This window comes from Triturus cristatus, chromosome 10 (genome assembly GCF_964204655.1).
Source record: "Triturus cristatus chromosome 10, aTriCri1.1, whole genome shotgun sequence".
Taxonomy (NCBI): domain Eukaryota; kingdom Metazoa; phylum Chordata; class Amphibia; order Caudata; family Salamandridae; genus Triturus; species Triturus cristatus.
The window spans coordinates 137,077,890-137,093,256 of record NC_140593.1 but is presented as its reverse complement, the minus strand read 5'-3'; the positions used below and the strand labels follow the sequence as shown (position 1 = coordinate 137,093,256).

General features: G+C 45.7%; 1 protein-coding gene across 1 annotated transcript in view; it reads right to left on the bottom strand.

Moving 5' to 3' along the window:
• The window catches only part of LOC146789040 (collagen alpha-6(VI) chain-like), a 748,331-nt gene that overhangs the window by 384,227 nt on the left and 348,737 nt on the right, over positions 1-15,367 (bottom strand). The window contains exon 7 of the mRNA XM_085631021.1: positions 14,516-15,073. Within this exon, the coding sequence (XP_085487147.1) occupies positions 14,516-15,073 (558 nt within the window). The remainder of the gene's footprint in view (positions 1-14,515; positions 15,074-15,367) is intronic.

Here is a 15,367-nt window from a genome sequence, read left to right as displayed (position 1 = left end):
GTTTGTGTAACCAAAGGAGTGGCCAGAATTCACATATATCGTTAAGGAGAAAGGCCTGTTATTTTCTTATGTTAGCCGAGGGCAATAGGCCAAAAGGATTTATTCCAGTAGAGGTTTTAGGCTGTAGTAAATTGCAAAGTTAAAAGATGTGAAGTATGTCTGCATTGCATGATCTCACTCCAGGTGCAAGGACAGTTGCTCGTTAGTAGAGAAGTTCTTTGTTCACGAATTGACTTATGTAGTTAAAGCCAGACATGGAATGTGCCAATCGTAACTCCTAGTGCGGACGGTGTCTGGGACTCAAGGCCAAGCTGATGGACGATGGAACTGGACAGCGCTCGATGCAAAATTACTGAAAGACGACCCGGCTGAAGAGGAGGTGCAAAAGAGCGTGTTCTGGGATTTGGGGTTCTGTATTAGGGAAAGCGCCCCGAGGGTGGAGGCAGAACAGAGCAGCCCAGAGCAGAGAAGAGCTAGGCGAGGAGCTAGAGGGGGCATTTTTATAGATCAAGCTCTCCAAGTGAAGACTTCTTAGGAAGTTTCACTCTGACACCTTTTCTCGACTTGAGGGTCTCAAGGGATTGCTAAGTAGGGACGTCATCCAGTACAGAGTAGGGACAGAGATGGTATGGTCCAGTGTCCCTAATATCGACATTGGCTTGGTAGTTTTCTACCTCATGCTTTTAGAAATTGTGCTTTTAGTTATTTTTAGTCGTATGCGGATTCTTCGCAGAGTAGCATTTGTGTTAGTGCCTATGTACTTGCTGTGCCTCGTATTGAGGAGTTTGTATCTTCAAATTTTTATGCTGATAATAAAAGCCAGAGAGCCAAGAGATTAAGTCTTGAGTCCTTGATTATGACAAATTGCGGACAGCGTTTTCTGATAATTGTGTTTATTCCCTCCACGCTATTGGGCAAGTAAAAAGTTCCATCCGACCCGAGTGGGTTCTAGTAGATAATTGGAAAATACTAAAATGGGCCGGAGCAGTTGGTAGCAGAGACGGATGGTTACTTCCGATAGCGAGGGACGATTAGATTAGATAAGGATAAGTGATCCTTGAGGCCCATAGACGATAAGTGATGGTGAATCATCAGATGGTGAGCGGAAGACGACGGCGGCAGATGAGCATCGACGGCGAGTAGCAGTGCGGCAGGAAGCAGCAGTTCCAGGAGTGAGTATGAACAAAACGAGATGTTGTAGATTGCGGTGTTGAGTTGTTGTGTGATGTCTTGCGGAGTTGATGTGTATGTCGAGTGATTGTGAGATCAGGCTGTGAGCGCGCGCAGCCCGGGAGTTGTGGTGTAGAAGACACCTGAGATAGATTTTGTTGACCACCCAAAGGAGATCGTGAGGTACCATCGATCACCTGGACTGAGATAGGGGGAGCGAATGTGTGTGTGTATGGCAACTTAACGCTGGTCGTGGGTTGTTGTGTGTGGACCGGAGTGTTAGTATCCTATCAGTGGCGATCTGTCTGGCCGGACGGGGGCAGACGGTCGCCAATCGAGGTCAACAAGGTCGAGAGACTGTGGACGAACAGTCAGAGGCTGTGGACGGACAGCCAGAGAAGTAACTTAATCGGTTATTTCAGTGTATGAATGGGACGAGAGTAGGCGTGAAACGTGTCTGGTGAAGGGAACTGCTGCGGACGAAGGAAGGTGACGTCAGAGAGTGTCGCGCTGTGATAGGCCGGTTGGTGTGAGTCGCGCTGCTATTGGAGGATTTAACAGTAAGAAGTAAACAGAGCGCGAGATCGAATTTGTTCGTCATGAAGTGTCTTAGGGTTTTGCGAGAATTGTGTAGAGGCGACAAGCATGTGGTTACTCGGAAGGGAGAAGAAGCCCCTCCCGAGGATACCCCAGCACATTACATGGCAAAGAATGGGGGACTTACATACTATAGTTTGGATCGAGAATTGGCATAAGATTACACAAGGTGAAGGGGAACTAGCTTTCCCGAGGTATGGCTCCTTTAGGTTAGCGGTGCTGTATCAGTTGAAGTCTGTGATGGCGTCCTTAAGACCCTTGCCAAGGCCAACACAGTTCGAAGCATTACATGCGTGGATTAGAGCAGCGCATGATAAAGAAAAGGGAAGGAGTCAGGAAAGGATGAGAAAATCGATCAGGGCATTCCAGGATGCCAAGTGGGATGCAGCGGAGAAAAGATGGAGAGTGCAGGCGATTGAGGAAGAGAAACTGTATCCCTTATTAATAGACTCCACGGGGATAAGGCATGTGAAAGGACAGGACGAAGAAAGTGACTCCGATGACGGAGTATTGGAAAGATTGTTGGAGGAGAGGCCACCTCCTTACAATCCAGAAGAAGCAGATGACAGGTGGGGTGAGAGAGGGGAAACTAGAAGGGTAACAATACAACCCGAGACTCGAGTTGAAGGGTTGGTCTTGTTTGGAACAGAGAGTCCATGGAGTCAGTCTGAGGCTAGTGGGAGGATTGAGAGAGAGATGAGGTTACCGGATGCATTGAGGGTACCGGTTACCATTGGACCGATTGTGTCGATTTATAGTCCGGAATCGGAGGAAAGGGAGAGGTCCGAACAGGTAGCAGAAAGAACGAGGAGGGAAAGCGAGGAAAGTGGGTCGGAGGGCGCAATGGCCCGACCTCCAAGCCCTGTACAATGGAGCACACCATTAGTAGCGGTGTCAGATACATCTAGGGGCGAAGAGGAACAGAGACCAGTGAGGCCGAGAAATCTGATGGAGTCGAGATCAGATTTAAGGTCGTGGGTACCACCAGAGAGGCATCAGAACCCAAATGCGGTCCAATCGGAGAGAGATCGGGCTAATTTTATGAGTCGTTCTGCTCTTATAGAAGCACCAGAAGAGAGTAGAGAGAAGGAACGGGAATGTGAATATGACGAGAGACACAGAGCAAGTTGTCAGGTGTTGAGAGGAGCCTTGAAAGCAGGGATGATAGACATAGTAAGGCTCAAGGCGGAGGTAGATGAAATAATATATGGAAGTCTACCTCTTGAGAGAATAGTAACATACAACCCGGATGAGCTGTTCTTTGTAGCGAAAGACGTGACTCGTAAAGCACGAATTGCACATGAGAAATTAAGGGGATTGGCGAAGGAATATGATGTGGATTTATCCAAGACTAGGGCGTTGCAAGGAAGTCATAGGATGCATTATACTGAGCGGGAGCTGGAGGAGAAAAGGGTTGTTGGATTAAGGTCACATGCCAGAGAACTGATCCTAGCCATGCGAGTATGGCTGATGCTTGATAAATGGGAGGAGAGATGGTCTAAGAAAAAGACCTCTAAGGGAGCGGAAAGAGGAACTCCGGGTGAAGGGTTGCTACTGGCAAAGACCTTCCCTTTGAGGGAAGTGGCGAATGGAGGATATGTGCATGTACCATGGAGCAGGGGTGATTTGGCATCATTTACGAATGATTTTCCCAGGCTCAGGGAGAAGCCTGCAGAGTGGTACAAGCAAGTTGAGCGCTTTGTCAAGATTTCGAAGGTATTATGGATCGATCTGAATACCTTATTTGACATTGTGGTTCCGGGAGATTTGTGGAACGCATGCAAGGTTGCCGTTGATTGGCCGGACTATGAGCCCGATAGGAACTCGATTACAAATGGTCCGTCACCAGTGGTGATGAGGCTATATGATAAAGTAATTACTTGGTTGAAATCAAAGGTTTCACCCCAAGACATTGATTGGGTGAAAATAGACAGGACAGTGCAGGAACCCAAGGAGACAGTACATGAGTTTTATGAGAGACTCTTAAAGGCTTTTAAGCAGTACAGTGGCCTATACGAGCTGGAGACGAAAGATATGGGACAGTTTGTTTCTAAGTTCGTGCTGGGTTTGAAGCCAGAGGTTAGTCTCATGATACAGCAGCATTTGATCTGTTGGCAGAATAAGCCCGTGGATGAAATCTTACGGTACGCCAGGTACTGCACGGATGAGATCGAGTCGAAGCATAAGAAGATGAAGGATAATTTGTTGTTGATTCAGATGCAAGCCACGCAGGGACCGCCGAATGGGGGACCAGTGGTAAGGAGACAGGGAAACTATCAAGTAGGAAGTCCGAACGTACAGGGGCAGGGGAGGCCAAGGCCTATAGACCCTAGGACTGGCATGGATGTAGCGATACTGAAAAAGATGACTGCTTGTCACCAGTGTCACCAGGTGGGACACTGGAGACGCGAGTGTCCCCTGAACCCCTGGAACCAGCAACAGATGGAGGGAGGAATAGCTCAGGTCCCTGGGGCGGTGCAGGTACAGACGGTGACTACACCGAGAATGATGAAAGGGGGGACAGGCATCCCGCAGGTGCAGGTTCCCCAGCCACCCAGGATACCGAACATACAGCAGGGAGCTCGAACTTATCTGCAGATGCCCATGTTTGAAATAAGTGAGGAAAGAGATACGGATTTGCTGGCCCGGTTGAGTTTAAGCCGAGATGATGACTGCATACTTAGGGCCATCTTAGAGGTGGATCAGAGGGGACCCTTTGTGGAAGCAGAGCTTGACGGACACCCTACTACCTTTTTGGTCGATACGGGGGCTACAAGGTCGACTATAAGATCGGCAGTAGTTCCGGGGGTAGCCCTTTCTGGGGAAAGTATACAGGTTGTTGGGGTGGCAAATAAGAGGCTAGTTAGCCCCTTGACAGAACCGATCCCAGTTAGGATAGGGAATTTTAGGGATCGACACCAGTTCGTGGTGTGCGATTCTAGTCCTGTTTGTTTATTGGGGAGAGACTTGTTGTGCAAGCTCAATTGCACAATTTACTGTACCCTGAAAGGAGTAGAGGTACAGACAAGGGATGATGACGCGACCTTTAAGGTTGCAAATCAGCGGGTGTGTGTGGAAATGTACCCAGCTTTGACGGTGGAGGAGCTTCCACTTGATTTGAGGGACTCAGTATCCATCGACGTGTGGGACCTAAGTGGAGAGGAGATCGGCTTAGTCAGGGGAGTGGATCCAGTGAGGATACAGATCAAGCAAAATGCGGAATTCCCGAGAACCCCTCAGTATAAATTATCCCCTGAGACGATTGCAGGGATTAAACCCGTGATCGAGTCCATGATTAAGCAGGGAATACTGATGGAAATCATGGGTAGTCCGTGCAATTCGCCCATTATGGGACTGCAGAAACTAAGTGGGAAGTTCAGGATAGTGCAAGATTTGCGAAAAATAAACGATATAGTTGTCCCATGTTGTCCAGTGGTACCGAATCCGTCTGTGATCCTGTTTCAGATCCCATGTGAAGCTGAATGGTTCACAGTGATTGACTTGTGTCAAGCATTTTTTTCGATTCCCCTACATGAAGAGAGCAGATTTCTTTTTGCATTTAGAGTAGAGAACCGTGTATTAACGTGGTGTCGTATCCCACAGGGGTATACAGAGAGTCCATCGATTTTTAATCAACTTTTGAAGAAAAACCTCGAAAGTCTCGTGTTGCCACAAAACTCTGTTTTAGTACAATACATTGATGATCTGCTTGTTGCGTCGGAAACAGAAGACGCTTGCAGAAGTGATACGATTGCGTTGTTGAATTTCCTGGGAGAAAATGGTCACAAGGTGTCCCCAAACAAGCTGCAATACTGTTTACCTGAGGTACAGTATTTGGGGCACAGAATCGAGAAGGGTAAAAGAAAGGTGTCTCCAGATCGCATTGATACGATTCTGAGAATGCCAGTTCCCTCGACGCAGAGGGAAGTTAGAATGTTTTTGGGAATGGTGGGCTATTGCCGCCAGTGGATCCCAAACTTTTCCTTTGAAGCGAAGCCTTTACAGCGGCTGACGCGAAAGGATGTAAGTGATCCGGTACCATGGGACGACGACTGTTTGAAATCATTTCTGAGGCTGAGAGAAGCCTTATGTAGCGCTCCTGCGTTGGGAATGCCGGATTACAACAAGGCATTCGCATTATTCTGCTGCGAAAGAGAAGGTTGCGCATTAGCAGCGTTAACTCAGAATCATGAAGGTGTCCGTAGACCAGTTGCCTATTTTTCAGCTACTCTAGATCCGGTAGCTTCTGCGTTGCCCGGATGTCTCAGATCCGTTGCGGCAACAGGTGTCAGCATCGAGAGATGTGAGAGCATTGTGATGGGTCATCCTCTTACTGTACATGTGCCACATTCCGTTGAACTGTTGATGACTAGGACTAAAACACAGCACCTCACGAATAATAGGCTGACTCGTTATGAGCAAGTCATCCTTGCAGCCGATAATGTGATATTGAAGAGGTGTGCTGTTTTAAATCCTGCTACATTGTTACCTGTCCCAAATGTAGATGATGATGAAGATTGTGAGGACCATGATTGTCTTGATGTGACTGAACTATGCACCAAACCGAGACTAGACATTGTTGATGAACCGCTCCCAGTTTCAGATGAGATTTTCTTTGTAGACGGTTCATGTTTAAGAGACAGTGTCGGTCGATTGAGAGCAGCGTTTGCTGTATGTACCATCACAGGGGTGGTTGAAGCCGCTTGTCTAGAAGGAGTACACTCTGCGCAGGTGGCTGAGCTTATTGCTTTGACTCGTGCCTGTGTGGCAGCTGATAAGATTCGTGTAACTATTTACACGGACAGCCAATATGGGTTTGGTGTGGTTCATGACTTCGGACAGCTATGGTCTCAGAGAGGGTTTATGACGTCTTCAGGTACACCCATTAGAAATGGTGACTATGAGCGAAAATTGCTTGAAGGCTTGCAAGGTCCTGATGAAATTGCTGTTGTTAAATGTGCTGCACACACGAAGGGAAATGATTTTGTCTCATTGGGCAACAATTATGCTGACGAGGTTGCCCGGTTTTGTGCAGAGCAGGGATGTAATTACACGGAGAACTACATTGTGGAAACTGAGGAGAAAACGGTGTATGATCAGATGTTAGCAATGGCAGACTCATGGGAGGAACTGAAACAGCTCCAGGAAGGGGTTTCGGATCAGGAACGAGACAGCTGGATACGAGCTGGATGTGAGAAAGGAGATGTGGACATATGGGTTTCGAATGATGGACGAGCGGTGTTGCCGGAATGTTTGTTGAGTCCCATGGCGAGGTTGATACATGGTGCTGTGCATCTTGGTAGAGACGCAATGATGCGAGTGTTTCGTCAAACTTGGTACAACCCGAAGTTTCGGGCAGTGGCCGAAACCGTGTGCCAGAGGTGTGTCACTTGTCAACAGATGAATGTAGGAAAGAGGACAGCTGTGACATTGAGTCACATAGGGAGGTCAGGTGGACCTTTCAATAGTATGCAGCTGGATTTCGTTGAAATGCCGAAGTGTAATGGGTTGAGGTACATATTAGTTATAGTATGTGTCTTTTCCAGGTGGGTGGAGGTATACCCTACACGCAGATGTGACACACTCACGGTAGCAAAATTATTATTGAGAGAACTCATTCCGAGGTACGGTTTCCCGACCTCTTTTGAATCAGATAGAGGAACTCATTTCCACAGTGAAGTCATGAAGTTGCTTTGTACCGCCCTAAATATAGTTCAGAGGTTACATTGTAGTTATAGACCAGAAGCTTCAGGGATAGTGGAACAAGTAAATGGAACTTTGAAGGCTCGAATGGTGAAAGTGTGTTCGTCGACGTCCCTGAAATGGCCCGACGCATTACCTTTGGTCCTCATGAACCTCCGAAGTGTGCCTGATAGAAGTACTGGATTGTCACCCCATGAGATCCTCATGGGGAGGGCGATGCGGTTGCCTGCAATACCTGCCACTGCTCTGATAAACATCACTGATGATATGATCCTGGACTATTGTAAAGGCCTTGCTGACGTGGTCCGTTCTGTGTCTCAGCAGGTGCAGACAGCAACGGTTCCAGCTGCGAGTGACCTGTGCCACGACTTATGCCCAGGAGATTGGGTCCTAGTCCGCAAGCACGTGAGGAAGAGTTGCCTGGATGCTAGGTGGCGAGGACCGTTTCAAGTGATCCTCATCACGAATACAGCTGTAAAGTGTGGAGGTTTACCGAACTGGGTGCATGCTTCCCATACCCGTAGAGTTCCAGCACCCTTGGAAGATACAGCCCCTCTCCAGAACGAAAACCCAGCTGAGGTGGCAGAGCCATCTGAAAGGGTAAGTCAAGCTGTGGGGGTTGCTGAAGCAGCTGGTGGTGCACTGAATCAAGCCGAAGGGGAACGTGAGAGAAGCACTGAACCAGAAACAGGGGAAGAAGTAAGAGGTGCGGTGGGCAGTACTGAATCGAGTTCTGCCGAGGAAGAGGAGATCAGTGCACAGGGTATCGTGGGGGAGACCGGAGGTGCCACAGAAGCAGAAAGGGTTTGGCCCGGGAGACCGAAACGGGTAAACCTGAGGTTGGCACCGAGCACAGATCTCGCACCAGTTTCGGAGGAGCCAGAAGCAGAATCGAGTGATGAGGAGCATCCTCAAGGTACTCTGAGAAGGTCAAAGAGAACTAGAGTGCCGAGCCAGAAGTACGCTTCACCGGAGTGGGCATATCCATTGACTGATGCCAGGTTTACCGAGCACGGGAAGATTGAGGTCAATGACATTGGTCAGCAGTGCTCCGTTTCCGAGAGTGGAAGTGTTGCTGAGAGTTCAGGGATTGGAGATCGATGGAATCCTGACCATCAACATCCCGAATCCACCATTTCTAAGCCTCATTCGTGGTATGATTTTGGACACTTTGGATTTCCCGACGTTCACAGTTGTGCCAGCTCCACAGGAACTGACCATTCTTAAGCTCGAGATATTACAGGGGGTCCTAGAACTGTTGGGACCAGCAGTTATTCTGGACTGATTCAAGAGTGTTGTAAAGCAGGAAAAAGAAGATAACCTAGACCAGAGGGGAAGAAGAATAAAATTAGGGACCTTCCGTTGTAGAACGAAGAAAAGTCAGGGAGATTTTCCAAAGTTCATAAAGAGACATTAATGAGAAAGAGACTTACCATCCCAGAGACTGTATTGAACATTGAGTATATTCAGAAGATGGCAAATCCAGAAAACCCACATCGTAGGGCTAGATTAATAGTAGGTACATTGGTAGGGGTAGTGATAGCCACTATATTTGCAGTAGTGATAAGTTCGTACATGGTGGCCCACAGACAGGAGGGAGAGGTTCAGGGAGCACCTACACCTATTACTCCAGGGCAGAGAGATGTTAATATTAGAGATCAGCGAACATTAAAGATAAAGGAGGATCGTAGACTCCACATGGATTTGTCGAAGGGTGATTTCAAACTCAATGCTTATGCGAAGTTGTTGTACGAGTATGTTGATGCGATGGATGTGAAGGATTGCTATGTGTGTATGCAGTTGCCTGCTTCAGTAGATGAAGGTATCAAGTAACATCATCTCCCATTGACGTATGGAATTTCTTGCAGTTTGTTGCTTAGTTTATTTTATGACAGGAGGCAGTTCGAGTATTTCTTTTCAAATTTTGATACAGTACTTCCTGAAGTTCCAGCAATCAAACATTTGAATAAGTACGACTATTATAAGAAAGAGGACAGACTCCTGAAGTATTTTAGACCTACTGTGAAGTTGGATACTGCGCATGCTCACAGGCATAACCTGACATGTGCATTGTCCGAGACGGAGAAGAAATTCATTGACCAGGTAGATAGATATAGAAAGTTGACTCAGGCTCGAGACACCGGAGATAGTTCAGTAGATTGGACTGAGGAGGAGAAATCTCATAAATCCAAGGGAAGCTATGGACCAATTGCATTAGATGAAGTGCAGAAAGGGAATTTGTGTATTGGACGTCCTCAATCAGCCACGGAGAAGGTTCCAGTGGGACATAGTACTTGTTCCCAGACCTTCACCATGGAGACTACTGTTAAGGACTTTATGCAAGGTGCCGTGCAAGTGATTCCGACAGTGTATTATGTATGTGGGAAGAATGCTTATGTAAGATTGCCCGCAAATTGGTATGGCATATGTTATTTGGCCATTATATTCCCGAAGATTTATCACACAGAGGACTTGGAGTTGTTAGAGACGAGACAACATTCTAGAAGACGTAGGACTGTAAATGCAGGTGCAGTGATTGGTGATCTATATGGAGCAATGATACCTAGTATGGGTGTGGTTTTGAATGACGTGAAGATCAGAAGGTTGGTGACGGTAGTTGATGAGCTGTCTATGAATACGGCGAGGTCTTTGTTGTTGGTGACTGGAGAGATGTTGTCGATACGGAATATGGTTATGCAGAATCGCCTTGCGTTAGACGTGTTATTAGCCAAAGAGGGCGGGGTCTGCAAATTATTGAAGGTTCAAGAATGCTGCACATATATTCCAGACAATACGAAGGAGTTGGGGAAGTACATAGACAACATCACCACTATTCACAAGGAAATTATGGATTTGACGGAGGAGAATGTGTATGAAAAGATTGGACAGGGATTTGGAAGAGTGGGAACATGGTTTGCGAATTTGGGAAGGGGATTTCTTGGATCGGTATTGAAGCCAATTATCATTGCTGTGGTTTGTGTGATTTGTTTGTGGGGATGTGTGAAAGCTTGGAAGTGGTATCAAGGAGGCAGGGTCGAAAGAGCTCTTAGAGCCAATGAGCAGAGAATGGCGAAATTTCAGGATCAGCAATACGAGAGTCTTAAGAGAATGGAGGGAGTTCGACATGGCAGAGCCATGACCAGTACGGTTTAAATCAGTTCTAAAGAAGGAAGATTGTAATGGTGTGATGACAGATGTCATCAAAGGGGGGAACTGATGTAGCGCTTAAAAGGTTGAAAATTGTAGGGGTGCGTTATATTCACTGTTAGTCGGCACCCGCATATAATCAAATGTGTACTCAGGTATTTTGTGTGCGAAATGTATTAAGGGTTGTATAAGTTGTATCAATTTAATTTAGAAGTGTTAGCAATGTACAATGATATTGTGGATGTTTTAGAGAAATGCATAGAGTTTAGTTTATATGAACGCAATGAGAAGTTAACGTGTAAATTAGAAATGTTCATGTAGATTGTGCAAGGCATACATGAAAGGGAAGGCGTAAACGTCAATAGTGTGATTTAGACATGTTTGTGTAACCAAAGTAGTGGCCAGAATTCACATATATCGTTAAGGAGAAAGGCCTGTTATTTTCTTATGTTAGCCAAGGGCAATAGGCCAAAAGGAATTATTCCAGTAGAGGTTTTAGGCTGTAGTAAATTGCAAAGTTAAAAGATGTGAAGTATGTCTGCATTGCATGATCTCACTCCAGGTGCAAGGACAGTTGCTCGTTAGTAGAGAAGTTCTTTGTTCACGAATTGACTTATGTAGTTAAAGCCAGACATGGGAGTGCATTGGAATGTGCCAATCGTAACTCCTAGTGCGGACGGTGTCTGGGACTCAAGGTCAAGCTGATGGACGATGGAACTGGACAGCGCTCGATGGAAAATTACTGAAAGACGACCCGGCTGAAGAGGAGGTGCAAAAGGGCGTGTTCTGGGATTTGGGGTTCTGTATTAGGGAAAACGCCCCGAGGGTGGAGGCAGAACAGAGCAGCCCAGAGCAGAGAAGAGCTAGGCGAGGAGCTAGAGGGGGCATTTTTATAGATCAAGCTCTCCAAGTGAAGACTTCTTAGGAAGTTTCACTCTGACACCTTTTCTCGACTTGAGGGTCTCAAGGGATTGCTAAGTAGGGATGTCATCCAGTACAGAGTAGGGACAGAGATGGTATGGTCCAGTGTCCCTAATATCGACATTGGCTTGGTAGTTTTCTACCTCATGCTTTTAGAAATTGTGCTTTTAGTTATTTTTAGTCGTATGCGGATTCTTCGCAGAGTAGCATTTGTGTTAGTGCCTATGTACTTGTTGTGCCTCGTATTGAGGAGTTTGTATCTTCAAATTTTTATGCTGATAATAAAAGCCAGAGAGCCAAGAGATTAAGTCTCGAGTCCTTGATTATGACAAATTGCGGACAGCGTTTTCTGATAATTGTGTTTATTCCCTCCACGCTATTGGGCAAGTAAAAAGTTCCATCCGACCCGAGTGGGTTCTAGTAGATAATTGGAAGATACTAAAATGGGCCGGAGCACGCCCCATTTACATTGTGACGCATCTATGGAGATGCGTCACGGTATAAAGCCCTGCGCCACATTAAACCTGCGTCAGGTTTAATGTATGCAGGGTGGGCGTTCCATCGGAAAAAGCTTCGGAAAAGTGGCGCAGTGAAATCTACAAGATTTCACTCAGTCACTTTTTTGCTTGAAGCAGGCGTAAGGCATGACGCAGCATGTTAGGTATGGGCAGCCCCTAAACATTGCTGGAGTTGCGTCGTGCTTGCGACACGACTCCAGCAATGCGCCGCCCTTACGCCATCAGATGCGTCATGCATCTGTTTATCCTTGCGCCACGATGCGCTGCATTGTAAATGCGGCGCATCTGTGATGGCGCAAGGGTAAACTTGCGTGACGCATCTTTCCTGGCGCATCCCTGGTGATTTGCAGGGATGCGCCAGGAAACATATATCTGCCCCCTTGTCTTTTATGATGCTCAATACTATGAAGTGTTACTTAACCTCAGGTTTTGTGTTGTGTAGTTAGTTATGTTATTTTGTGAATATTTGTACCAAACTAATGCCTCACCATTGAAACAAACTGACTTTAACCATGTTATGTTGGTATTTTAATTTAGTACAGCGCCCAAATCACCCCAGAAGGGGTATCTGGGCGCTAGTGCAGTCTCCTGCAACAGAAGAAGAGAAGGCACCCTCAGACATTGCTGCTGCATTTAAGTGCCAATGAATCTGGATATGTTTGAATGTCGGATGGCATGCGTTATACCCAGTGGCGGCTCCGCAGCTCTGGTTCGTCTGGACCTCGCGGAAGCGTTGGGCTCTGCTGAACACGGTTTCAGTATTCAGCACATTTCTACTGGGATTGCATTGCTCTTGGTTGTTCTGCCAAAGTTACCTCTGGGAATCAGGTCCTTGGTCTAGGAGGACATAAAGGTATATCATCATTAACTACAGGAATTCACTCCACTGAGGCCCTCCATCCTTCTTACTGGGAAAAACACTTTGGATCCAAAACCTTGTGGTCCGATCCATCTGAGGTCTGAGAAAATTGAACCTGGTGTTAGAACTCAGGAAAATCTTCACTAGATAGCCATCTCTTAGAAGCTTACATTTAAATCCCCCTTGATTACTCATCTGATTTATTATGACATTGTTCTAGTGGTACTTTCAAGGAAAATACCGCAAACTATTTATTTTTTGGGGGGAGTTTTATATAGCGTAAATCCGAACCGAAGGTATCAGAGCGCTTTACATGAGCACCAGTTGCAATAGAGACGGACACATTCATTTTGTTAGGCACGGGGAGATTAAGTGATTTGCCCAGAATCACAGGATGTTGAGTGTATCTGCTGAGACTCGAACCCGGTGCCCCAGCTTCGAGGTCGATGCTCTAGCCTCAGTGACAACTGCGGCACACTACTGATGTCTGTTCCTAGAATCAATTGTGCCTTTATGGGAGCTCTGCTTTTTCCTTCTGACATCAACTGTGAAAATGTTTCTAGCTGCATATTTGTGGTATTCAAGACCACCACAAATTTCACAAACCTCCAAAGTCACAGCTGTTCATGTAAGTTTCCCACCCTAAAATATCAGGGGCCAGCTATCTGCATGCCCATGGTGAACGTGCTCTTACCAATACAAATACATCGTACATTTCCACCGAAGTTTTGCATAGATTGCATTTCTTGGGGTACTCAAAATCCCGACCAGAATTAATTGAAATTTAAATGAACTGTAATTCTCCATGCACACTCCTCCTACTTTAAATGTACTCTCCTTAATAGATTAAGAAATCTACTAAATTATTCTTATTCTAGACTGGAAAATATGTTTCTCTGTAGAGAAATCATTTCCCCAGACCCCCCTAAAATATGATGAAGTTACCTTTGGATTCCTACCCTGGAAGCAGGCATTACCAGTTTGTGAAACAACTTTCAAAATGTTTGTAAATACTCACAAACCCATGTGACCCTTCTCACAGCACACTTTTCTGATCTTAAATATGAACATAGTAATTCAAGAAATTTCATATGACTGGCTGATTGGCCACAGCATTAAGTTTGAGTGTTACAGCTGAAATTTTATAGATTCTGGTTTGGTAAATCAGCATCTTATAATTGACACTCGGAGTTCACTGTTTCGTGCACCTCTGCAAAGCTTAACTTAGATGTCCCAGAAAGTTTATGGAAGGTGGGTGGTGAATCTGTAGGAGAAAAGACTAAAATGGAATTGAAGACCAGAAGGAGATTGAGTGAAAGGATACTAAATGATGTAGAGCGGTGAAAAAGCTGAAGACCAACCACACAAATGGTACGGCCTGTACCAGTGAGAATGACATTTGGAAGACTCAATGGGATTGAAATCTCTTTTCAAAACTATAAGCTATCTATGGCCTATATGCTAACAATTGTGATTTCTATATTGGCGAGGTGACCCGGAATACATTTAGTGCAAATAAGGGCAGATGCATAGTACACAGTGTCTGCACAATTGTCACACGTCAAACATCTAGCATATTTGGCGTGTTAGTTAGTCTTACCCTCATAGGGACTGCAGATCCCAAGGAGCATCTTATCTTCAATTTTCTTCAACACATCAAAGTTTTCCACATAAAAAACCATCTCTGGCTTCCCGCTGATCTCTACCAGTTGGGTTATATTTGCACCATGCACACCCACTGAATAGATTGTTATGCCCGTCTGTCTCAAAAACGTTGCGGGGTCCTTGACTTCATCCGTTGCTTCTCCGTCTGTGATCAAGATGAGAAACTGTTTGACTTGCTGCCTTCCACCTTTATGTGGTTTAAAGTAATCAGCCACAAATGTCAAGGCACCTCCAGTTAGGGTGCCTGCATCTAAAGGGGTCATGCTATCGATGGCACTCTGAATGTCACGTTTGTTGGTATGTTTGTTCATTTGGAATTCCTCCTTGTTTGTGTCACTGAACTGTACAGCGCCAACCCGTACCTTGTCAGTGCCTATATCCGATTTGTTGACCAACTCACGCATGAAGGTTTTCATCTTCTCAAAATTATCTGGTCCTATGCTTCCTGAACCATCCACCAAAAACATGATGTCCGCCTCCATCTGCTTGCAGGCTACAGAGTAGATAGATAAACAGATTAATGAAAGAAGTGACAGTACCATAATGTAAATCAGACAAAGCATGAGCTAATCAGATATTGATAATATCAACTTTTTTTCTCCTAGTCTGGTCCACTTTTTAGTATATGTTTACATTGCTGGCACAGTGCTCTATTTATACGGATTTTTTCATAATTGTTCGATAAAACGTCGATTAATTATTACCAATTAAGTTGTTATTGCAGTGCTTTAAGTGTAATAAAATAGTGCAAGTGATAATCGCCAAGTTCATCAATGAAGCAGCAGGT